This window comes from Pristiophorus japonicus, chromosome 14, assembly GCF_044704955.1.
Source record: "Pristiophorus japonicus isolate sPriJap1 chromosome 14, sPriJap1.hap1, whole genome shotgun sequence".
In the NCBI taxonomy this organism is placed as follows: Eukaryota; Metazoa; Chordata; class Chondrichthyes; family Pristiophoridae; genus Pristiophorus; species Pristiophorus japonicus.
In genome coordinates, this window is record NC_091990.1 from 156147957 (window position 1) to 156174331 (window position 26375).

The following is a 26375-nucleotide window of genomic DNA, read 5'->3' on the forward strand; positions in this document are numbered from 1 at the left end:
TTATGTCAAAAAGCAATTCATGCAACTTGTTTAGAAATGCAAATTTAGAATAAGTTATTATGACATCAGTTTAACAGGAAACGACCAATTATTACAAAATATTCCATACCAACTGTTAATAAAGGATGAGATCAGTGTAGTAAGGAGAAATGATATTGGCTCAGAAGATCAAGATGTAGAATCAGTTTGGGTGGAGGTAAGAAATAATAAGGAGAAAAAGTCATAGATGGGAGTAGTCTATAGGCCCCCTAACAGTAGGACAGAGTATAAATCAAGAAATAATGGAGGCTTGTAAGAAAGGTACGGCAATATTCATGGACGATTTTAATCTTCATATTAGACAAATCAAACTGGACAAGGTAGTCTTGGGAGCGAGTTCATAGAGTATATTCGGGAGGGTTTCTTAGAATAATACGTTCTGGAACTAACCAGGGAGCAGGCTATCTTAGATCTGGTACAGTATAATGAGACCAGATTAATTAATGATCTCATAGTAAAGGATTCTCTAGGAAAGAGTGATCAAAGCATGGTACACTTTCAAATTCAGTTTGAGGGTGAGAAAGTTGGGTCTCAAACCAGTGTCCTGAACCTAAATAAAAGCAATTACAAAGATATGAAGGCAGAGTTGGCTAAAGTGGACTGTGAAAATAGATTGAAGGGTAAGATGGTAGATAAGCAGTGGCAGACATTTAAGGAGCTATTTCATAATGCTGAGCAAAAATATATTCCAGTGAGAAAGACTCTAAGAGAAGGATGAACCATCCGAGGCTAACTAAGGAAGTAAAGGATGGTATCAAATTGAAAATAAAGACATACAATGTTGCAAAGATTAGTGGTAAGCCAGAGGAATGGGAAATGTTTAGAAACCAGCAAAGGACAACCAAAAAAAAAGAGAAGATAGAGTGTAAACTAAGAAGAAATATAAAAACAGACAGTAAGAGCTTCTACAGGTATAGAAAAAGGAAGAGAGTAGCTAAAGTAAACGTTGGTCCCATAGAGGATGAGCCTGGGGAATTAATAATGGGAAACAGGGAAATGGCCGAGATTTTAAACACATATTTTATATTGGTCTTCACAGCAGAAGACACTAAAAACATCCCAATAATAGATAATCAAGGGGCTATAGGGAAGGGGGAACTTAAAACAATCACTCGCACTGGAGAAAAAGTACTCGGTAAAATAATGGGACTAAAGGTGGACAAGTCCCCTGGACCTGATGGCCTGCATCCTAGGGTCTTAAAAGAAGTGGCTGCAGAGATAGTGGATGCATTGGTTGCAATCTACCAACGTTCCCTGGATTCTGGTGAGGTCCCAGCAGATTGGAAAACCGCAAATGCAATACCTCTATTTAGGAAAGGAGGGAGACAGAAGCAGGAATCTATAGACCAGTTAGCCTAACATCAGTCATTGGGAAAATGCTGGCATCCTTTATTAAGGAAGTAGTAGCAGCATGTTTAGAAAATCATAATACAGTCAAGCAGAGTCTGCATGGTTTTATGAAAGGGAAATCGTGTTTGAAAAATATGCTGGAGTTCTTTGAGGATATAATAAGCAGGGTGGATAAAGGGGAACTAGTAGATGTAGTGTATTTGGATTTCCGGAAGGCATGCGATAAGGTGCAGCATAAATGGTTACTCCGCAAATTAAAAGCTCACGTGGTTGGGGGTAATATATTAGCATATAGATAGAGGATTGGCTAACTAACGAAAAGCAGAGTCGGGTTAAATGGGTCATTTTCAAATTAGCAAACTGTTATTAGTGGGGTGCCACAGGGATCAGTGCTGGGGCCTCAACTATTTACAATCTATATTAATGACTTGGATGATGGGACCGTGTGTAATGTAGCCAAATTTGCTGATGAAACAAAGATAGGAGGGAAAGCAAATTTTGAAGAGAACACAAAGAATCTGCAAAGGAACATTGATAGGCTAAGTGAGTGGCCAAAATTTGGTAGATGGAGTATAATGTGAGAAAATGAGAGGTTATCCACTTTGATAGGAAAAAGAAAAAAGCAAATTATTATTTAAATGGAGCGATTACAAAATGCTGCAATATAGAGGGATATGGGGATCCTTGTACATGAAACACAAAAAAATACCATGCAGGTACAGCAAGTAATTAGGAAGGCAAATGGAATGTTGGCCTTTATTGCAAGGGGAATGGAATATAAAAGTAGGGAAGTCCTACTACAGATGAACAGGGCATTGGTGAGACCACACCTGGAGTACTGCGTACAGTTTTGGTCTCCTTATTTGAGGAGGGATATACTTGCATTGGAGGTAGTTCAGAGAAAGTTCACGAGGTTGATTCCTGAGATGAAGGGGTTGTCATATGAAGAAAGGTTGAGCAGGTTGGGCTTATACTCATTGGAGTTAAGAAGAATGAGTGGTGATCTTATTGAAGCATATAAGATTATGACGGGGGCTTGACAGGGTAGATGCAGAGAGGATGTTTCCCCTCGTGGGGGAATCTAGAACTAGGGGGCATAGTTTCAGAATAAGGGATCGCCCATTTAAAATGGAGATGTGGAGGAATTTATTTTCTCAGAGGGTCATGAATCTATGGCATTCTCTACCCCAGAGAGCTGTGGAGGCTGGGTCATTGAATATATTTAAGGTGGCAATAATCTTATATGTTTCAATAAGATCACCTCTCAGTCTTAAAGAGGATGTTTCCTCTTGTGGTGAATCTAGAACTAGGGGGCATAGTCTCAATGAAGAGGAATTTCTTCTCTCAGAGGGTCGTGATTCTTTGGAATTCTCTATCCCAGAGAGCTGTGGAGGCTGGGTCATTGACTATATTTAAGGTGGAGATAGACGGATTTTTGAGAGATAAGGGAGTCAAGGATTATGGGGAGAGGGCAGGGAAGTTGAGTTGAGGCCAAGATCAAATCAGCCATGATCTTATTGAATGCTTGAGGAGCCAGATGGCCTACTTCTGCTCCTATTTCTTATGTTCAACATTAAATAGAAGATAAATTCTGGAAACAGGATTATAACTTTTGTTTTTGGGGTTTAGGGGATGAATCTGGAGGGGTTTTTTTTCATGCTGTTTACACCAAATTAACATTGACTTTTGTGAAGGCATTGACTCCAGCAAGAAGAATGATTGCATAGGCACTAGATGCCCACCAGTACCTCTTCTAAATGGTCATTCTTCATGTATGAGGCAATATAGTCAGTGTCAGCAGTATGTTCCAACAGAGGCATCAATGATGACCCACATACTGTCCCGTTCAGCCCACACAATTAAACATTACCACTGATTACCACTCTGGATCAGCAATCAGAAATCTGACTGACTTTCCTTTCCCCTAGTTTAGGGTACAGAAAGTGAAAACTTGAAATTCGTCTACTGCTGCTCCAGCTGAGGTCAACTAATTCAACGCAGTAAAGGGATTGTTGGAACCTTCTTGGTCCACGTGGCTCTGAAATTTACTGCCTTAAGCAGATACACCTTCCACTATCGTTTTAACGTATCTGTTGTTTATCAAATTCTTCAACCTTTCAATGTTTAAGAGCTAAGAGAATAATTTGTGGGCAACAAAAAGAAAAACCTTTAAATATTCCCTAGCTTCCTCTTTCCCCCTTTCTCAATCTCTCTCTTCCTCATTTCCTTTCTCCCATACAGCTACCAGCTGCAGCTAAGTTTCTTAGGGCCCAAAAATTGATGAAGGCCAAGGCCTGCCCAAGTGCTGCCCAAAGGACCGCTGATGGCCACCGGGAGACCGGGCGGTACTTTGTCAGAAAGATTCCTCTAAAAGAGCTGGTGGCCAAACAACGGCTTACGCCATCAATCTGGGCGGCAACAGGTGGCAGCTTTCAATCTCGACGGCAAATGCTCTTGCCGTTCAAGTGCCACTGAGCATTGAGGCAGGGCCAGGGAGGGTGGAAGAGCTGACAATAAAAATCATTACAAAAAAAAAATCACTGGAACACCTTCAGTGGACCCCTTCCAGGTGAGTCGTTGTAAAAAAATGTTTTTAAATATGTTCACTCACCTTTTTTCTCGTTTTTCATACTTACTGTCGGGGTTAGACCAGCCTCCACGCAGCAGTCCTTCCCCTTGCTGGCGCCAGCTCCTGCCCGCACCGATCTACAGCTCGGCGGGTGGGAAGCCACTTGCGCTACTTGGTCGACAGAGGACGTCAGTGGGCGGTTCCCGGCAGTACTCCCATCCCACCCGCTTCAGCTCAAGTGGAACGTGCAAAGAGGGGAGACCGGCAGCAAAACTCAGCGGCAGTCGCGGTAAGGCCACCAATATCGGGCCCTTAATCTCAATCATTGCCTCTACTCCACATAAAGCCATCTAGCTTAATTTCCACTACAGAGGTCGGTAGCACAGAGGATTTGTGCTTGCATCAAGCAGCAATTCTGTTGCACCCTACGCTCCTTCAGTGGGATGCATAATAATCATTGTTTTTCGTTCATGGGATGTGGGCGTCATTGACAAGGCCAGCAATTATTGCCCATCCATAAATGCCCTTGAGCAGGTCGTGGTGAGCTGCCTTCTTGAACCCAATGCAGTCCGTGTGGTGAAGTTACTCCCATAGTGCTGTTAGGGAGGGAGATCCAGGATTTTGACCAAGCGATGATGAAGGAACACCAATATATTTCCAAGTCCAGGTGGTGTGTAACCTGGAGGGGAACTTTGAGATGATATTGTTCCCATGCGCCTGCTACTCATGTCCTTCTAATGGTAGAAGTCACGAGTTTTGGAGGTGCTGTCAAAGAAGTCTCGGCGAGTTGCTGCAGTGCATCTTGTAGAAGGTGCACACTGCAGCCATGCTGCTCTGGTGGTGGAGGGAGTGAATGTTTAATGTGGTGGATGGGGTGCCAATCAAATGGGCTGCTTTGTCCTGGATGGTGTCAAGCTTCTTGAGTTGTTGGAGCTGCATTCATTCAGGCAAGTGGAGAGCATTCCATCACACTTCTGAGTTGTGCCTTGTAGATGGTAGAAAGGTTTTGGGAGTCAGGAGGTGAGACACTCACCACAGAATACCCAGCTTCTGACATGCTCTTGTTGCACAGTATTTATGTGGCTGGTCCAGTTAAGTTTCTGGTCAAAGGTTACCCCCAGGATGTTGATGGTGGGGAATTTAGCGATGATAATGCCATTAAATGACAAGGGGAGGTGGTTAGACTCTTGCTTGTTGGTGATAGTCATTGCCTGGCACTTTTGTAGTGCCAATGTTACTTGCCACTTGTCAGCCCAAGCCTGAATGTCGTCCAATTCTTGCTGCATTTGGGCATGGACTGCTTCCTTATCTGAGTTTTGAATGGAACTGAACACTGTGCAATCAGCAGCAAACATAGCTACTTCTGACCTTATGATGGAGGGAAGGTAATTGATGAAGCAGCTGAAGATGTTTGGGACAAGGACACTGCCCCGAGGAACTCCTGCGCGATGTCCTGCGGCTGAGGTGATTGACTTCCAACAACCACCTTCTTTTGTGTTAGGTATAACTCAACTTCGTGGAGAGTTTTCCTCCTTATTCCCACTCACTTCAATTTTACTAGGACTCCTTGATGCCACATTCGGTCAAATGCTGCCTTGATGTCAAATACAGTCACTCTCACCTCACCTCTGGAATTCAGCTCTTTTGTCCATGTTTGGACCAAGGCTGTAATGAGGTCTGAAGGCGAGTGGTCTTGGCAGAACCCAAACTGAGCATCGGTGAGCAGGTTATTGGTGAGTAACTGCTGCTTGATGGCACTGTCAATGACACTTGGCTGCTGATTGAGAGTAAATTCATGAGGCGCTAATTATCCAGATTGGATTTGTCCTGCTTTTTTGTGGACAAGACATACCTGGGCAATTTTCCAGTTTGTTGGATAGATATCAGTGTTGTAGCTGTACTGGATCAGCTTGGCTAGAGGCGCGGCTAATTCTGGAGCACAAATCTTCAGCACTACAGCCGGGATGTTGTCGGCACCCACAGCCTGTGCTGTATACAGTGCGCTCAGCTGCTTCATGATATCATATGGAGTGAATCGAATTGGCTGAAGACCAGCTTCTGTGATGGTGGGGACCTTAGGAGAAGGCCAATATGGATCATCCACTCAGCATTTCTGGCTGAAGATGGTTAGCAAACGTTTCAGCCTTGTCTTTTGCACTCGCGTGTTGGGCTCCACCATCATTGAGGATGGGAATGTTTTTGGAGCCTGCTCTTCCCATTAGTTTAATTGTCCATCAACATTCACGACTGGATGTGGCAGGACTACTGAGCTTTGATCTGATGCGTTGATTGTGGGATCGTTTAGCTCTGTTTATAGCATACTGCTACTGCTGTTTAGCATGCATGGGGTCCTGTGTTGCAGCTTCCCCAGGTTGGCACCACATAGAAACATAGAAAATAGGTGCAGGAGTAAGCCATTCAGCCCTTCAAGCCTGCACCAACATTCAATAAGATCGTTCACCTCAGTACCGCTTTCCTGCTTTCTCTCCATACCCCTTGATCCCTTTAGCCGTAAGGGCCATATCTAACTCCCTCTTGAATATATCCAATGAACTGGCATCAACAACTACCTGCAGTAGAGAATTCCACAGGTTAGCAACTCTCTGAGTGAAGAAGTTTCTCCTCACCTCAGTCCTTAATGGCTTATCCCTTATCCTTAGACTGCGTCACCTGATCCTGGACTTGCCCAACATCGGGAACATTCTTCCTGCATCTAACCTGTCCAGTCCCGTCAGAATTTTATGTTTCTATGAGATCCCCTCTCATCCTTCTAAACTCCAGTGAATACAGGCCCAGTCGATTCAGTCTCTCCTCATATGTCAGTCCTGTCATCCCGGGAATCAGTCTGGTGAACCTTCGCTGCACTCCCTCAATAGCAAGAACGTCCTTCCTCAGATTAGGAGACCAAAACTGAACACAATATTCCAGGTGAGGCCTCACCAAGGCCTTGTACAACTGCAGTAAGACCTCCCTGCTCCTATACTCAAATCCCCTAGCTATGACAGCCAACATACCATTTGCCTTCTTCACCGCCTGCTGTACCTGCATGCCAACTTTCAATGACTGATGTAGCCTGACACCCAGGTCTCGATGCACCTTCCCTTTTCCTAATCTGCCGCCATTCAGATAATATTTTGCCTTCGTGTTTTTGGCACCAAAGTGGATAACCTCACATTTATCCACAGTGTACTGCATCTGCCATGCATTTTCCCACTCACCTAACCTATCCAAGTCACCCTACAGCCTCTTAGCATCCTCCTCAAAACTCACACCACCACCCAGCTTAGTGTCATATGCAAACTTACACTCAATTCCCTCATCCAAATCATTGATGTATATTGTAAATAGCTGGGGTCCCAGCACTGAGCCCTGAGGGTCTCCACTAGTCACTGCCTGCCATTCTGAAATGGACCCGTTTATCCCCACTCTCTGCTTCCTGTCTGCCAACCAGTTCTCTATGCACGTCAATACATTACCCCCAATACCATGTGCTTTGATTTTGCACACTAATCTCTTGTGTGGGACCTTGTCAAACGCCTTTTGAAAGTCCAAATACACATCCACTGGTTCTCCCTTGTCCACTCTACCAGTTACATCTTCAAAAAATTCTAGAAGATTTTTCATAAATCCATGCTGACTTGGACCGATCCTGTCACTGCTTTCCAAATGCGCCGCTATTTCATCTTTAATAACTGATTCCAACATTTTCCCCACTACTGATGTCAGGCTAACCGGTCTATAATTACCCATTTTCTCTCTCCCTCCTTTTTTAAAAAGTGGTGTTACATTAGCTACCGTCCAGTCCATAGGAACTGATCCAGAGTCGATAGACTGTTGGAAAATGATCACCAATGCATCCACGATTTCTAGGGCCACTTCCTTAAGTACTCTGGGATGCATACTATCAGGCCCCGGGGATTTATTGGCCTTCAATCCCATCAATTTCCCTAACACAAGTTCCTGCCTAATAAGGATATCCTTCAGTTCCTCCTTCTCACTAGACCTACTGTCCCCTAGTACTTCCGGAAGATTATTTGTGTCTTCCTTCGTGAAGACAGAACCAACGTATTTGTTCAATTGGTCTGCCATTTCTTTGTTCCCCATTTTAAATTCACCTGAATCCGACTGCAAGGGACCTATGTTTTTCTTCACTAATCTTTCTCTTCACATATTTATAGAAGCATTGGCAGTCAGTTTTTATGTTCCCTGCAAGCTTACTCTCAAACTATATTTTCCCCCTCTTAATTAAACCCTTAGTCTTCCTCTGTTGAATTCTAAATTTCTCCCAGTCCTCAGGTTTGTTGCTTTTTCTCGCCAAATTATATGCCTCTTCCTTGGCTTTAACACTATCATTAATTTCCCTTGTTAGCCATGGTTGAGCCACCTTCCCCGTTTTACTTTTACTCCAGACAGGGATGTACAATTGCTAAAGTTCATCCATGTGATCTTTAAATGTTTGCCATTGCTTATCCACCGTCAACCCTTTAAGTATCCTTTGCCAGTCTATTCTAGCCAATTCACGCCTCATACCGTCGAAGTTACTTTTCCTTAAGTTCAGGATCCTACTTTCCGAATTAACTGTGTCACTCTCCATCTTAATAAAGAATTCTACCACATTATGGTCATTCTTCCCCAAGGGGCCTCGCACACCAAGATTGCCAATTAGTCCATTCTCATTACACATCACCCAGTCTAGGATGACCAGCTCTCTAGTTAGTTCCTCGACATATTGGTCGAGAAAACCATCCCTAATACACTCCAGGAAATCCTTCTCCACTGCATTGCTACCAGTTTGGTTAGCCAAATCAATATGAAGATTAATGTCGCCCATGATAACTGCTGTACCTTTATTGCACACATCCCTTATTTCTTGTTTGATGCTATCCCTAACCTCACTACTACTGTTTCGTGGTCTGTACACAACTCCCACTAGTGTTTTCTGCCCTTTGGAATTCCGCAGCTCCACCCAGTACCGATTCCACATCATCCAGACTAATGTCACTCCTTACTATTGCATTAATTTCCACTTTAACCAGCATCTCCACCCCGCCTCCTTTTCCTTTCTGTATATCCTTCCTAAATGCTGAATGCCCTTGGATGTTGAGTTCCCAGCCTTGGTCACCCTGGAGCCATGTGTCCGTGATGCCAATTACATCATACCCGTTAACTGCTATCTGCGCAGTTAATTCGTCCATCTTATTCCAAATACTCCTCGCATTGAGGCACAGAGCCTTCAGGCTTGTCTTTTTAACACACTTTGCCCCTTTAGAATTTTGCTGTAATGTGACCCTTTTTGTTTTTTGCCTTGGGTTTCTCTGCCCTCCACTTTTACTATTCTTCTTTCTATCTTTTGTTTCTGACTCCATTTTATTTCTCTCTGTCTCCCTGCATAGGTTCCCATCCCCCTGCCATATTAGTTTAACTCCTCCTCAACAGCACTAGCAAACACTTCCCCTAGGTCATTGGTTCCGGTGCTGCCCAGGTGCAGACCGTCCAGTTTGTACTGGCCCCACCTCCCCCAGAACCGGTTCCAATGTCCCAGGAATTTGAATCCCTCCCTTCTACACCACTGCTCAAGCCACGTATTCATCTGAGCTATCCTGCGATTCCTACTCTGACTAGCACGTGGCACTGGTAACAATCCTGAGATTACTACTTTTGAGGTCCTACTTTTTAAATTTAACTCCTAGCTCCCTAAATTCGTCTCGTAGGACCTCATCCCGTTTTTTACCTATATCGTTGGTACCTATATGCACCATGACAACTGGCTGTTCACCCTCCCTTTTCAGAATGTCCTGCACCCGCTCCGGGACATCCTTGACCCTTGCACCAGGGAGGCAACATACCATCCTGGCGTCTCGGTTGCGGCCGCAGGAATGCCTATCTATTCCCCTTACAATTGAATCCCCTATCACTATCGCTCTCCCACACTTTTTACTGCCCTCCTGTGCAGCAGAGCCAGCCAAGGTACCCAAAACGATTGTTTTGCAGGGAGATGACCGCAGGGGACCCCTGCACTACCTTCCTTCCACTGCTCTTCCTACTGGTCACCCATTCCCTATCTGTCTGTGTAACCTTTATCTGCGGTATGACCAACTCACTAAACATGCTATTCACGGCATCCTCAGTATCGCTGATGCTCCAGAGTGAATCCACCCGCAGCTCCAGTGCCGCAATGTGGTCTGACAGGTGCTACAGCAGGATACACTTCCCGCACATGTAGTCGTCAGGAACACTGGAAGCGTCCCTGAGTTCCCACATGGCACAGGAGGAGCATGATACGTGTCTGAGCTCTCCTGCCATGCCTTAACCCTTAGATTAACTTAATTTGGCAACAATGATGAAGGTTACCTACTGGTAAAAGGAAAAGAAAAAGAAAAACTGCTCACCAATCACCAGCCAATCACTTACCCTCTTGGCTGTGACATCACCCTTCAATTTCTTTCTACTTCTTTTTGCCCTCTCTCCCTGTTGCAGCTGCACTAGCTGGCCTCCTTGAACTCCCGCTGGCTCCCCAATGACGTTGGGCCTTTGATAGGCCTCCTCAACGTTGCCGCTCCACCTCCTCGAACTCCCACTGGCTCCCCGACAACGTTGGGCCTTTTATAGGCCTCCTCGACGCTGCCGTTCTGCCTCCTCAAACTTCTGCTGGGTCCCCAATGGTGTTGGGCCTTTTATAGGCCTCCTCAACGCTGTCGCTCCGCCTTCACGCACTCCCGCTGGCTCCCCGACGACGTTGGGCCTTTTATAGGCCTTGAAGCTGCCGCTCCGCCTCCACGAAATCCTGCCTGGTGCTGTTCCTGGCATGCTCACTGCACTCCTCTTTGAATCAGGGTTGGTATTCTTGCTTGATGGTGACGGTAGAATGAGTGATATGCCAAGCCATTAGGTTACAGATTGTGGTGAAATACAATTCTGCTGCTGGTGATGGCCCACGGATGCCCAGTTTTGAGCTGCTAGATCTGTTCTGAATCCATCCCATTTAGCACAGTAGTGCCACACAACACAATGGAGTCTGTCCTCAGTGTGAAGACAGGACTTCGTCTCCACAAGGACTGTCTTTCCTGCACTGGATCCAGGTCCACCAGTGTAGGATCTGAGTGTGCATGGCAGCCTCTACCCCACCTCCTTTGCTGGATATTGAAGAACATGTGAGATGAAATTAAACAAATAGTTTAAAGTTTTACCTATTCTCATTTCTTTCACCCCTTTCAGAAAACAAATCAAAATTTTGACCCAGGCTCTCTGTTCAGACATCTGAAGAAATCATGAGAGTTTTCCGCCTGAGAATTGAAAACATGGGCCGGCATTTTCAATTCAGAGTCGAGCCATGTAGCGGGTCGGGAACAGCATGTGGTGATCCTCAGTGCAACTTTAACATAATGGCCCCAATTAAGCCAGCCATGCGCATTTCCCAGCCCTAACCAACTAGGGGGGGAGGCCATCTTAGACTGGGTGTTGTGTAAAGAGAGAGGATTAATTAGCAATCTCGTTGTACGAGGCCCCTTGGGGAAGATTGACCATAATATGGTGGAATTCTACATTAGGATGGAGAATGAAATAGTTAACTCAGAGACCATGGTCCAGAACTTAAAGAAGGGTAACTTTGAAGGTATGAGGCGTGAATTGGCTAGGATAGATTGGCGAATGATACTTAAGGGGTTGACTGTGGATGGGCAATGCCAGATATTTAGAGACTGCATGGATGAACTACAACAATTGTACATCCCTGTCTGGCGTAAAAATAAAAAAGGGAAGGTGGCTCAACCGTGGCTATCAAGGGAAATCAGGAATAGTATTAAAGCCAAGGAAGTGGCATACAAATTGGCCAGAAATAGCAGTGAACCGGGGGACTGGGAGAAATTTAGAACTCAGCAGAAGAGGACAAAGGGTTTGATTAGGGCAGGGAAAATAGAGTACGAGAGGAAGCTTGCAGAGAACATTAAGACGGACTGCAAAAGCTTCTACAGATATGTAAAGAGAAAAAGATTAGTAAAGACAAACGTAGGTCCCCTGCAGTTAGAATCAGGGGAAGTCATAACAGGGAACAAAGAAATGGCAGACCAATTGAACAAGTACTTTGGTTCGGTATTCCCTAAGGAGGACACAAACAACCTTCCGGATATAAAAGGGGTCAGAGGGTCTAGTAAGAAGGAGGAACTGAGGGAAATCCTTATTAGTAGGGAAATTGTGTTGGGGAAATTGATGGGATTGAAGGCCGATAAATCCCCAGGGCCTGATGATCTGCATCCCAGAGTACTTAAGGAGGTGGCCTTGGAAATAGCGGATGCATTGACAGTCATTTTCCAACATTCCATAGACTCTGGATCAGTTCCTATGCAGTGGAGGGTAGCCAATGTAACCCCACTTTTTAAAAAAGGAGGGAGAGAGAAAACAGGGAATTATAGATCGGTCAGCCTGACATCAGTAGTGGGTAAAATGATGGAATCAATTATTAAGGATGTCATAGCAGCGCATTTGGAAAGAGGTGACATTATAGGTCCAAGTCAGCATGGATTTGTGAAAGGGAAATCATGCTTGACAAATCTTCTGGAATTTTTTGAGAATGTTTCCAGTAGAGTGGACAAGGGAGAACCAGTTGATGTGGTGTATTTGGACTTTCAGAAGGCTTTCGACAAGGTCCCACACAAGAGATTAATGTGCAAAGTTAAAGCACATGGGATTGGGGGTAGTGTGCTGACGTGGATTGAGAACTGGTTGGCAGACAGGAAGCAAAGAGTAGGAGTAAATGGGTACTTTTCAGAAAGGCAGGCAATGACTAGTGGGGTACTTCAAGGTTATGTGCTGAGGCCCCAACTGTTTACATTGTACATTAATGATTTAGACGAGGGGATTAAATGTAGTATCTCCAAATTTGCGGACGACACTAAGTTGGGTGGCAGTGTGAACTGCGAGGCGGATGCTATGAGGCTGCAGAGTGACTTGGATAGGTTAGGTGAGTGGGCAAATGCATGGCAGATGAAGTATAATGTGGATAAATGTGAGGTTATCTACTTTGGTGGTAAAAACAGAGAGACAGACTATTATTTGAATGGTGACAGATTAGGAAAAGGGGAGGTGCAACGAGACCTGGGTGTCATGGTACATCAGTTATTGAAGGTTGGCATGCAGGTACAGCAGGCGGTTAAGAAAGCAAATGGCATGTTGGTCTTCACAGCGAGGGGATGAGAGTACAGGGGCAGGGAGGTGTTACAACAGTTGTATAGGGCCTTGGTGAGGCCACACCTGGAGTATTGTGTACAGTTCTGGTCTCCTAACTTGAGGAAGGACATTCTTGCTATTGAGTGAGCGCAGTGAAGGTTCACCAAGCTGATTCCCGGGATGGCGGAACTGACATATCAAGAAAGACTGGATCAACTGGGCTTGTATTCACTTGAGTTCAGAAGAATGAGAGGGATTTCATAGAAACGTTTAAAATTCTGATGGGTTTAGACAGGTTAGATGCAGGAAGAATGTTCCCAATGTTGGGCAAGTCCAGAACCAGGGGTCACAGTCTAAGGATAAGGGGTAAGCCATTTAGGACCGCGATGAGGAGAAACCTCTTCACCCAAAGAGTGGTGAACATGTGGAATTCTCTCCCACAGAAAGTTGTTGAGGCCAATTCACTAAATATATTCAAAAAGGAGTTAGATGTAGTCCTTACTACTCGGGGGATCAAGGGGCATGGCGAGAATGCAGGAATGGGGTACTGAAGTTGCATGTTCAGCCATGAACTCATTGAATGGCGGTGCAGGCTCGAAGGGCCGAATGGCCTATTTTCTATTAAAGGCTGCAGGACTCATATCATTGGCATTTAATAGCATGAGCACGAGAAGCACACAGCTCGCGAACCTCACCTATGAAGGGGAGGTGGAAACTCAGTGGCCATTGTGCGAGTGCATTAATTGGCAGCTGGGAAAACCACAGAAATACACACACCTTACACTTCATTAGTTGCCTAAGGGACTGACTCCATTTTGTGCAGATTTCAGTTTCTGGAATTAGCGGGTCATTTCTGCAAGATTGGAAGCCACTCCCAGCACATTGCTAGTCAGTGTTAGAGCACTGAGGGATTGGCCCTCTGATCGCTACTTGGCCTATCATCTACAACATCAGCAAAGGTGCCGCTTATACTGTCTCACCGTGGTCATCAGAATCGGACCAAGAGCACCACACCACCAGCAGCAGCAACCACAAAACCTGCCTTCTCCACAACGACCTGATTCTTCACAGGAGGGGATCAGCGCAGGGCTGTACCATGCCAGAGGGTGACCCTCAACACAGGGTTTACATGGAGAGGATGCGCTTTCTCAACATGACTAAGCAGCAGTGCCAATTAGGCTAGGTCATCGTGCCAGTTCATCGCAGACATTTACAGGTTACTGGAACCAGACCTGCAGCCCAGAGGAGCTGTGGGCACGCCTTACCAGTGGCTGTCAAGGTCACCAGCGCCCTCAACTTCTTCACTCAGGCTCCTTCCAGGGATCTGCAGCAAACATTTGCAGCATCTCGCAGTTTGCCGATGCATGACTCAGGTCACCGATGCCATGCTTAACAAGGCAACATTAACAACAACTTGTTCAATCATTAAGGATGAAATAGCAGCACATTTGGAAAGCAGTGATAAGATTGGTCCAAGTCAGCATGGATTTATGAAGGGGAAATCATGCTCGACAAATCTTCTGGAATTTTTTGAGGATGTAACTAGTAGAGTGGACAAGGGAGAACCAGTGGATGTGGTGTATTTGGACTTTCAAAAGGCTTTTGACAAGGTCCCACACAAGAGATTGGTGTGCAAAATCAAAGCACATGGTATTGGGGGTAATGTACTGAAGTGGATAGAGAATTGGTTGGCAGACAGGAAGCAGAGAGTCGGGATTAACGGTCCTTTTCAGAATGGCAGGCAGTGACTAGTGGAGTGCCGCAGGGCTCAGTGCTGGGACCCCAGTTCTTTACAATATATATTAATGATTTGGATGATGGAATTGAGTGTAATATCTCCAAGTTTGCAGATGGCACTAAACTGGGTGGCAGTGTGAGCTGTGAGGAGGACGCTAAGAGGCTGCAGGATGATTTGCACAGGTTAGGCAAGTGGGCAAATACATGGCAGATGCAGTATAATGTGGATAAATGTGAGGTTATCCACTTTGGGGGCAAAAACATGAAGGCAGATTATCTGAATGGCGGCAGATTAGGAAAAGGGGAGGTGCAGCGAGACCTGGGTGTCATGATTCATCAGTCATTGAAGGTTGGATGCAAGTACAGCAGGCGGTGAAGAAGGCAAATGTATGTTGGCCTTCATAGCAAGGGGATTTGAGTATAGGAGCAGGGAAGTCTTACTGCAGTTGTACAGGGCCTTGGTGAGGCCCCACCTGGAATATTGTGTTCAGTTTTGGTCTCCTAATCTGAGGAAGGACGTTCTTGCTACTGAGGGAGTGCAGCAGACGTTCACCAGACTGATTCCTGGGATGGCAGGACTGACATATGAGGAGAAACTGGATCAACTGGGCCTGTATTCACTGGAGTTTAGAAGGATGAGAGGGGATCTCATAGAGACCATACAAAATTCTGACAGAACTGGACAGGTTAGATGCAGGAAGAATGTTCCCAATGTTGGGGAAGTCCAGAACCAGGGCACATAGTCTTAGGATAATGGGTAAGCCATTTCGGACTGAGATGAGGAGGAACTTCTTCACTCAGAGTTGTTAACCTATGGAATTCCCTACCGCAGAGAGTTGTTGATGTCAGTTCATTGGATATATTCAAGAGGGAGTTAGATATGGCCCTTGCGGCTAAAGAGATCAAGGGGTATGGAGGGAAAGCAGGAACGGGGTACTGAAGGAATGATCAGCCATAATCTTATTGAATGGTGGTGCAGGCTCGAAGGGCCGGATGGCCTACTCCGCACCTATTTTCTATGTTTCTATGTATTTATATAGTGCCTTTCACGTAGTAAAACATCCCATGGCGCATCACAGTAATATTATAAGACAAAAAATTTGACACCGAGCCACATAAGGAGAAAGCTTGGTCAAAGCAGTAGGTTTTAAGGAGCATCTTAAAGGAGGAAAGAGGTAGAGAGACAGAAAGGTTTAGGTAGGGAATTCAAGAGCTTAGGGCCTAGGCAACAGAAGGCAGCCAATTATGTGAACTTTGCCACTGATGAAGACAGTGTTACTGACCAGCCGCTCAGCTTTGCAGCTCTGGCTGGCTTCCCACAGATGCAGGGCATCATCAACTGCACACGTGGTCATCTGGGCACCCTCACATCACTCGGTGGTGTATGTGAACCATAAGAACCTCCACTCCAGCAATGTGCAGCATCAACTGCACACATGTGGTCATCTGGGCACCCTCACATCACTCGGTAGTGTATGTGAACCATAAGAACCTCCACTCCATCAATGTGCAGCACATCTGCAACCATAGAAAGATGATCCTGCCTGTCTGTGCCAGAAACCATGGCAGCTGTCATGACTCTTTTGTACTGCGCCAATCCACCCTCCCTCAGCTCTTCGCTCCTCCAAACAGGCCTACCGGCTGGCTGCTTGGAGACAAGGCTATCTACTAAAGATGTGGCTCATGACACCCTTGAGGAGGACAAGTAATGAGGCCAAGAAGCATTACAATGAAAGCCACATGTCCACCAGATATGTCATAGAGCAAACAATAGGCATGGTAAGATGCACTTCCAATGCTTTGACTGATCTGGAGCTCTTCAGTATGCACCATCCAAGGTCTCCAGAATCAGCATAATTTTCTACACGATGCGCAACATGGCGCAGCAGCGAGGATTGGAGCTGCATGAGGAGTAAGGCGCACATCGCAGCAGCTGGAAGATGAGGAGCTGGAACCTGAGGTGGAGATGGCACCAGCAGCGCGCACACTGCTGCCAGGGAGGCCAGAGATAGCCTCATCATGGCCAAATTTACTTAGCTTGCTCCAATCCACTCATATGGCTGCCACATGCTGTGCTAAGTCCACTCCAACTCCCCACCCCACCAACAATACCATAAAGCATTCCTACAATGATTAATCCATGCCTTTCACACAAAGCCTCATTGCTTGAAAACAAATAAGGTCTCACCATTCACTTCGTCACAAAGCCACTTCCAAGGTAGCAGGCAAAAATGGGCAAGACCAGAAAGTAGTGAAAATAAAGACATTTATATGTCATAATAACGGAACCTTAACAATAACATTGCTTTATACACCCATGTGCATACCCTGGTGCATCTAGGATTGTGTATTTTTCATTTCCAAGTGCTTATATGAGGTGCAACCCCGTGACTTCAGCAGAGATAAAGGCAAGCTGCTCACTTCCCTGCTACGACACTTTTGGCGGACGTCCTCTGGGTTTTGGAGCCTGTGAGGGCCCCATCAAAGACTGCTCCTCTTGCGACTGTACAAGAGCAGATTCAGCCATTGTGATCCAATGAAGCATGTGGGGCTCTGACTGAGAGGGAGAAGTGTGGGCACTTTGAGAGGAACCCCACTTACATGTCCTCTCTCACCATCTCATGGGCCACCTGCACTTTCCGGCTAGCAAGGAGCTGGAGAACACCTTGCTGCAAGTAGTGAGGCCAGGAGGGCCTAAGTCTATGTTTAGATCCCTCCTAAAGAGGTAGATGAGTCTTTGCCATTTGTTCTCCATAGCTAGCATGTGCTCATGTGAGTGGCACATTAGCTGCTCCATGCAAGTGGCCATTCTTTCCATAGAACAGCACATTATCACCATTGCCTACGACATGGCGGTGCTCATGTTGGAGATGGACTCTTCTATTCTCTGCACATTTGTAGAAATCGCAGCTGCAAAATCTGCCAGAGCCTCCTGCATTTTTTGCTGCCCCTCCAGAATCACCGTCTTTCTCGATGCCTCCGAAGGCTCAACGTCTGCATGCAGTAGGGCAGAGCTTGGAGCGTCCTGCGCCCTCCGGCAAGAAGTCTCCACTGCTGTTCCCGTCAACACCATCTGCTCTTGCTCACTTGTGAAGTATGAGGCACCAGATGACACTACTCTATCTCACATAGGACCCACCAAAGTGTACGTATCTGCACTCGTGCTGGGTGGACTTGGATCTGCTAACGAGGCACCATCTGAGACTCCTCTGATGGAGGCTCCTCTGAGGAGGTATCTTCCACCTCCGGCTGGACAGTGTGGGTGTGGGGGTGAGGGGAGGGGGTTCTTTATAGACATGTGGGAGAGTAAAGAGATGATTTAGAAATGTTATATTAGGTAACGATACCATTATGTAGATGATGAACATTCACTGGCTTCTGACATAAGTCACCATATGAGTGACTGCTGTATGAGATGTAATTCTATCACCAGGTTGCTGAGAAGCTCCCATCTTTCCATTTCCCAACAGCTCTGCAACTCGCGACACCTCCAGGGCCACTTCCTCTGCTACAGTCAAATTAATGAAGACTGGAGGGCCACCTCCAGTTCTCTGTCCCTCCCTGATGTTGTGGGCTCTTTTTTTCCTAAAAGGAGGGAAAGAGAAGCTTGAGAATGATGGAATGTATGGGTTACATCTGTAGAGAGTGACTATGAGGGAGTGGAGTGGCAATGCCAAATGGCCTTCTTCTGTGGTTTTATTTGCTATGACTGCATTAGGATGAAAGCGAGTGTGAAGGGTGGTTAGTCAGATGGGGATCTGAATATGTACATAGAGGAATAGGTGGTATGAGGAATGATGTGAAGGAGTAGGCTTGCAGTGATGGGGATGTGGTGACATGGACATCAGTATGAAGGTGAGGGTGGCTTGGCACTCACCTTTCCTGATCTCATTAGATCATTGAGTCTTTCCTGCACTGGATCCAGGTCCTCCTCATAACCTCCCTGTTGCTGACCTCCTCCGCTATTTCGAGTCAGGCCCTTTTGGTCTCTTGGGGCGGTCTCTAGCGCCCATCTGCAGGGAAGAGAAGCTCCTTGCGTGTTTCTACTGCCTCCACCAGAATATGCAGCGAGGCATCTGTAAACCGGGTTGCAGCCCTCTGTCTATTTAGGTTTGCAAAATAAATCCAACCTTGATGCTTACACACTCCTTTACCAACCTCCAAATGACATGTATGCAAGGCTGCTTTAAATATGGGCTCTGGAAACGTGTCAGCAATGATAGCATCTGACCCACACTCTTTAATAGGACCGGGAAACACGCATGGCTGGTTTAATTGGGGCCATTATATTAAAGTCAGACCGGGGAGCGGGCTGATCAACACTTCGCGTTCCTGACCCACTACACACCTGACCCAACACTGAAGTGAAAATTCCAGCCTCAGTGCCTTTGTGCTTGGGTGTATGTGCATGTGAGAGAGAGAGAGAGAGGGAGGGATAGGTTAGAAATGTACAGCGAGATACTGCAGTCTGAGCCAATTAGGTCCAGCGAGTGTTTTTTTTAATCAAATTATACAATGGCACTGTACCACAAGTAAAATGAAAATAATAATTTAAGCATGAACAAAAAATATTTTATTATCCAGATTTTAGAAACTTGTTACATGGTGTATTCATTTTATTTTGAAACCATTCTCATGGATGTGAATTGAAATAATGCAGATAAATTACTTAGAATTTTACTGTATTCAATTTTAAGAATCCTTTATGGTGACTCATGGGGAAAACTTTGTCCATAAAATTCTCTTGATTCTCAACTTGTACTAATCCAAACCCTATCATGAATAAAGGTTGCTGCAAATATGCATACTTAGGTCACTAATAGATTAATAAAGAAAGTAACTATATGGCCCAGTTTTACACTGCGACAAAGTAATATGAACCTCACAGCAATGTAAAACTGACAATATAACTATGGAATCAAGACCCAATGTAACACTGACACCCAGCAGTGTAAGACTCCCATAGGGAGGCCTTCTCACATCATTGGACTTGACCGTGCATGGGATATGATACTGCTGCAGTGTCAGACTAGATTTTAAGGTTCTCCTAAACAGTACGTAGGGACTCCAAGCACTCCAGCCCTATAATTGTATTTTAACATTCTTCCGCTATGAACACAAGAACAATAAGAACATAAGAAATAGGAACAGGAGTAGGTCATACAGCCCCAGCAAGAGGTCAGAATTGGAAGAGCGCAGACATCTCAGAGGGTTGTAGGGCTGGAAGAGGTTACAGCATTACAGAAGGGTAAAGGCCTTGGAGGGATTGGAAAACAAGGTTGAGAATTTTAAAATCAAGGCGTTGCTGGACCGGGAGCCAATGTAGGTCAGCGAGTAATTTTAAACAGATACCTATTTTATTAAACATGCATGCTCGCTATAAACCTCAATTGTCAATATTTTATTTTATTCTAATAAATGCAGGAGCTTTATACTTTGTAAAATAATCTTCTCAATAACTTTCAAAAAGGACCTGGATAAATATCCGGTTGGGAAAGAAACTGGGAGGTCACAGAGATATGGAGAACTTGATCCCCTCTATTTAACCTGTAGAAGGAAGAATCAATGTTAGTTTACACTGTGCATAACTGGTTAAAGGATTGATCTCCATGCTTTCTTACCTTATTACAACAACTTGCATTTATATAGTGTCTTTAACATAGTAAACATCTCAAGAAGCTTCACAGGAGCATTATGACAAAATTTGACACCAAGCCATATAAGGAGATATTAGGGCAGAAAAGCTTGGTCAAAGAGGTAGGTTTTAAGGAGCGTCTTAAAGGAGGAAAGAGAGGTCGAGAGCGGCGAGGTTTAGGGAGGGAATTCCAGAGTTTATGGCCTTGGCCGCTGAAGGCACTGCCGCCAATGGTGAAGCAATTAAAATCAGGGATGCTTATTACATGGACCCATATTTTCTGACCTATCAAATTCTAGTTATTGCCAATGACTGTTTTTTTTTAATTAACCTCATTCTGCATATTTGCTGTTTTAAAAAACAATTGGCTGCATAACTTTACACAAAATTAACTGAAATAGCTATTACTTAACAAATCTGTATTATAATTATGAACAATCTGTATTATAATCATGATCAATTTGTAGTTATAATCATAGGAACAGAAGTAGGCCATTTATCCCCTCGAGCCTGCTCCACTATTCATTGAGATCATGGCTGGTCTACGAACTAACTCCATATACCCACCTTTGGCCCATATCCCTTAATACCTTTGGTTAACAGAGAGCTAGCAACTCCGATTTAAAATTAACAATTGATCTAGCATCAATTGCTGTTTGCAGAAGAGTGTTACAAACTTCTACCACCCTTTGTGTGTTGAAATGTTTCCTAATTTCACTCCTTAACAGTCTGACTCTAATTTTTAGACTAGGCCCCATGGTCCTAGACTCCCCAACCAGTGGAAATAGTTTTGTTCTATCTACCCTATCTATTCCCCTTAATAGCTGAACATTTCAATCAAATCACCCCTTAATCTTCTAAATTCCAGGGAATACAACCCTAATTTGTGTAATCGCTCCTTGTAATTTAACCCTTGAAATCTGGGTATCATTCTGATAAACCTAGGCTACACTCCCCCATCTCACCGCCCACCTGCCAATATATCCTTCCAAAGGTGTGGAGCCCAGAACTGTTCACAATACTCCAAGTGTAGTCTAATCTGGGTTTAGAACAATTTATATTTATAGTTATGAACAGTTTGCATTTATAATCATGCACAATTTGTATTTATAATTATGAGTAGAAACACAGCCAATCATGTCAGAGTACACTCGCCTCTGAGTCAGAAGGTTGCTGGTTCAAGTCCCACTGCAGGGTCTTGGGCACTTGGCTGACACTCCAGTGCAGTGCTGCACTGTTGGGGGTGCCGTCTTTCGGATGAGACATTAAACCGAGGCCCCGTCTGCTTTCTCAGGTGAATGTAAAAGATCCCATGACACTATTTCAAAGAAGAACAGGGAAGTTACCTCAATTCTCTGAGCCAATATTATCAACATAACAAAAACAGATTATCTGATCATTATCACATTGCTGTTTGTGGGAGCTTGCTTGTATGCAAATTGGCGGTCCATGTTTCTCACATTACAACAGTGGCTACTCTTCAAAAGTACTTCACTGGCTGTAAAGCGTTTTGGGACGTCTTGAAAGGCGCTATATAAATGCAAGTCTAAATATCGAACAACTCAGACCTCCTCGATGTCCCTCCTCACTGAGTTTGCGCAAAACGCACATGACCCCGCCCCCCGCGGGCTGACCCGGGAAGTGAAACGCCTGTTGGCCAACCAGGTGGCAGCGCGCCAGTTTTGAACCGAACTGGGACGGAGCAACGGCCGCGGTATGGAGGCCATCCTCGACAACCTGGCGCGCTTCGCCGAGGTGCTGGCGGTGGCCCGCAGCCCGTGGGCCCGGGATTGGGACGAGGCGGCGGCGAGCCGGGCTTTCGAGTGGGCCCGTTACTTCCAGCACCTGCACTCGCGGCTGGCGGCCAACGCGGGCTCGCAGGCCGCCTTCCGGCAGCAGCGGCTGCGGCGCTTCAGCTCCTCCGGCCTCGGCCACCCGCTGCCGCACTACCGCTGCCCGCGCTTCGAGGAGCTGGGCCGCGCCGAGGAGGAGCTGAGCCGGGCGCTGCTGCGCAACCCATCCGCTTCGGCCGCTGCCTTTCACCAGGCCGCGGCGTGGTACCGGGTCAACGGCGGCGGCTGCCGTCTCCCGGCGTCGCTCGGACGCGCGGCCAGGGCGAAAGCCGCGGCGCGGGTGCTGCTCGAGGCCTGGAGCCGGGGCCCCGGTCAGCCAGCGCTCGAACACCCTTCCGCAACAGAAACCCAAGCCGAGATCCTGCGCCAGCGCTTGGAGGAGCGAACGAGAGGCCCCGAGCGGTTACCGGAGCAGGCGGCCTGCGAGGAAGTTTTGCGAAGAGCGCTCTCGGGCGGAGGCGGTTCTTTCCTGCCGCTCGCCGCCCTCCTGACGAGCGGCGGAGGAGGAGGAGGAGAAGAGGGCGAGGCGCAGCAACCGCCGCCGCCGGCCCTGCGGTGGTTGCTAGGAGACGGCCGCGCGCTCGCCGCCTTCTGCCGCGCACTGCCCAGCGCCACCCTGAGCCGCGTGGCAGCGCGCCAGCCCGCCTTCTGCCGCCGGTACTTGCGCTTCCTGCAGGACTGGGCCCGCGCCATGCGCTACGATGCCGGTACCGGGGAGTGGCTGCACCACGAGTCGCCCGAGCAGGACTGGCAGGGACTCTTGCAACATTTCGGCGCGCTCTTGCAGGGACCGCCTCAGGCGAAGGAGCCAACGGAGAGGGCACTGAGCTCTCTGAAAACTCTGGACGGAGATTTTGACGTGCGGGGCATCAGCATTTGGACAGATCTGTTACTGGCGTTAAAAACATGAGCGGTTTCTAACATTTGTTTCCATTCGCACGCTTGCGTTTACACGTTAAAATATACCTGAATATTAAGTTGGTAAATGTTGCAATATATTTGTATTTATAGTAGTTTTGTTGCTCAACCTTTGAAATGGATGCCATCAGCCCAATGAAAGAGTTAAATTAAAACATTGATGGGAAGTTAGGTTCCATCATGACTTAGGGGATTCCTCGCCTGATTTACAGGTGTGGAAAGGAAACTGGCACACGGGTGCACCCCTTCCCTCGAATATGAATGTGCACAGTGAAAATATTGGCCAAGCTATTTGGCTTCATAAAACAAGAGTTAAGAGGAGTAAGGCATATGGCCCCTTGAGTCTGCTCTGGCATTCATTAAGATCCTGGCTGATCTTCCACCTGAACTCTTACTTTCCTGCCCAATCTCAATATCTTTTGATTCCAGACAAATTCATGGAAAGGAAGAACATTTGATGCTGCCTTAGTTAAAGTGTAATTTGGTTATGGTTTGTTCCTGTTAAACATAAATACTGATTCTGAAGTAAAATAATTCTTCCAATTCTGAAATGATTCTATTAGAAGTGCAGATTGTACAGTACATCCTACAACAAGCTTTGAGTATCTGCTTATTGCAGGGTCTAGTACAAATGTCTTTCAACAAGTGATTATCAACCTTATTTTCTTCTACATCTATTGCCTATAATTCGATTCAACTGATGTACTTTCTTACATTTGTGGCTCTCGTGCGCTTGCATCTTTTTAAAAGCCAAGGCCCTAAGTTAAGCTCCACATGATGTACGTGCACTGAAATCTTTCAACAGCGCCTGCAAGCTCTTGAGTTTTCAGTGTTTGGCATATGTAATTGTTATGATGTTGGCTAGAAAATAAATAGAACCAATTCTATACATTACAAATACAGAAACGTGTTGAAATATTGGAAAAGCCCAGGCAATTGCTAATAAATATTTTGTCTCTTTTGGAATTTTCCTGATAAATGTGTACAGAATTTATGCAATATCCATGCTTGCAGAGAAGATGTCCTGGCCCTGGCCAACATTTATCCTTCAACCAACAACACACAAAAAATGTTAACTAGTCATTTATTATATTGGGTTACATAGGATATATGGTACAGAAACATGGCCCAACCAGACCATGCCAGTGTTTATGCTCCACTCGTGTCTTTCCTCTAAATCAGCATAACCCTCTATTCCCAACTCCCTCCTATGCTTGTCTAGCCTCCCCTTAAATGCATCTACGCTATTCGCTTCAACCATTCCCTGTGGTAGCGAGTTCCACATTCACACCACTCTGGGTAAAAAAAGTTTCTTCTGAATTCCTATTGGATTTCTTGGTAACTAGAGGCCTTCAATATAAGATAGTCAAGCTCTTCTCCACAAGTGGAAACATTCTCTCTATTCACTCTATTAAATGTTTTAAAGACCTCTATTAGGTCACCCCCAGCATTTTTTCGAGAGACCCAGCCTGTTCATCCTTTCCTGATGATGTATACCCCTCGTATTTCTGATATCATCCATGTAAATCTTCTCTGCACCTGCTTCAGTACCTTGGGATCTTTTTTATAATATGGCGACCAGAACTGTACGCAGTACTCCAGTGTGGTCTAACCAAGGTTCGATACAAGTGCAGCAGAACTTCCCTACTTTTCAATTCTCTACCTCCTAGAAATGAACCCTAGTGCTTGGTTTACTTTTTTATGGCCTTGCTAATCGTTCCAATTTTAGTATATGTGCTGCCGAAGCGTTGTGGACTTGCTAACCTGCCGCAACGTTTAGTGGTTTGTGTATTTGTACTCTGAGATCCCTTTGTTCCTCTATCCCACCTAGACTCGCAACCTCCAAGTAATATGACCTCCCTATTCTTCCTAACACCTCGCATTTATCTGTGCTGAACTTAATTTGCCAATTATATATGCCTATTGTGCAAGTTTATTAATGTCCTGTAATTTTCTGCAGTCCTCCTCAGTATTGACTAACCCCCCCCCCAAATTTAGTGATCCACTAATTTAGAAATTGTGTTTTTGATTCCAGAATCTAAATCGTAAATATAAATTGTGAACTGGTCCCAGCACTGATCCTTGTGGAACACACCTACCCACCTTTTACCTAGCCTCTGCTTTCTGTCTTGATACTAGTTGCTGATCCATTTATCTCATTTGATGTTTACTGGGCTTTTTATTGAAAAAAAAATAAGCATACCACATTTGCTTGCATAACAAGTGACTATATTTCAAAAATAATTCATTGGGTCTGAAGTGCTTTGTGATGTCCTGAAGATATAAAATACCATTTACAAATTCAGGTTATAACATCACACTTAGTTGACCAGCTCAAAATAAAACAGCAACAAACCAGAACTAGCGGTATGGAATGTACAAATCAAGTGAGGAAAGTGGCTAGTAAACTATCATTGCCACCATTTCTTTTCTGCTAGCTCATAGGAACAAGTTTACCGAAAAATAAACCTACTCTTGAGCATATATTCCTTACCATGCAGACTTGCAGATTATGTGCCCTGTTCATTATTTATTTGGTACAGCCTTTATATAAAATACAAATACTTAATAGAATGCATTACTTGCACTATCTCAAGCTATAATTAAAAATCTGGAAATTGTATTAAATACTTAACATAACTACATTTTAATTGATCAGACCCAAACCAAAATGCAGAACTCAATTACCACTGAATCTCATATTGCTACAATATGCCTAGATGCTCTTTTAATTATGCGAGCAGTGTAATATGGCTAATTTCTTTCGATGGAAAAATCAATGATTAAAAACTTAATTAAAGCACTGCAGCAAAATGCTATTGCTTTAAAATTGGGCTTTTGCTGAATACTTAATAAATAGTGCTATTTTAAATACTAATTGAAAACTAGTAGTTAAAATAGCACTATTTATTGAGTATTCAGCAAAAGCCCAATTTTAAAGCAATAGCACTTTGCCACAGTGCTTTAGTTAAGTTTTTAATCATTGATTTTTCAGGAAAAGCAAATTATGGAGGGGGAATTTAGGCATTTGTTTTTAAACAGTAATTTCAAATTTATAGCATTGATGAGGAAAAATCATCAGCTTGATAGACTAGAAAGAATTAAAAAACTT

At 45.1% G+C, this 26375-nt stretch overlaps 2 protein-coding genes across 9 annotated transcripts in view; one reads left to right on the forward strand and one right to left on the reverse strand.

The window, feature by feature from the left end:
* The window catches only part of LOC139280158 (growth arrest-specific protein 2-like), a 289936-nt gene extending 266784 nt beyond the window's left edge, over window positions 1-23152 (reverse strand). For 3 of the 8 annotated variants that reach the window (XM_070899701.1, XM_070899698.1, XM_070899705.1), the window contains exons 1-3: window positions 22753-23152; window positions 21648-21810; window positions 20331-20404 (exon numbers count right to left, since the gene is read on the reverse strand). The gene's annotated coding sequence lies outside the window, so the exon portion shown is untranslated. Of the gene's footprint in view, window positions 1-20292; window positions 20405-21647; window positions 21811-22752 lie in introns of all 8 variants that reach the window. The other 5 variants (XM_070899703.1, XM_070899699.1, XM_070899700.1 and 2 more) reach the window with 4 other exon arrangements.
* On the forward strand, window positions 22160-24229 carry fancf (FA complementation group F). Its single transcript, XM_070899697.1, has one exon. It carries the CDS (start codon window positions 22209-22211, stop codon window positions 23253-23255), a length of 1047 nt encoding a protein of 348 aa, XP_070755798.1. The 5' UTR covers window positions 22160-22208; the 3' UTR covers window positions 23256-24229.
* The last annotated feature ends 2146 nt before the right edge of the window (window positions 24230-26375 follow it).

Bases quoted from the DNA above. Each gene is read 5' to 3' on its own strand.
- fancf (XM_070899697.1), top strand. From the start codon at position 22,209: ATGGAGGCCATCCTCGACAACCTGGCGCGCTTCGCCGAGGTGCTGGCG.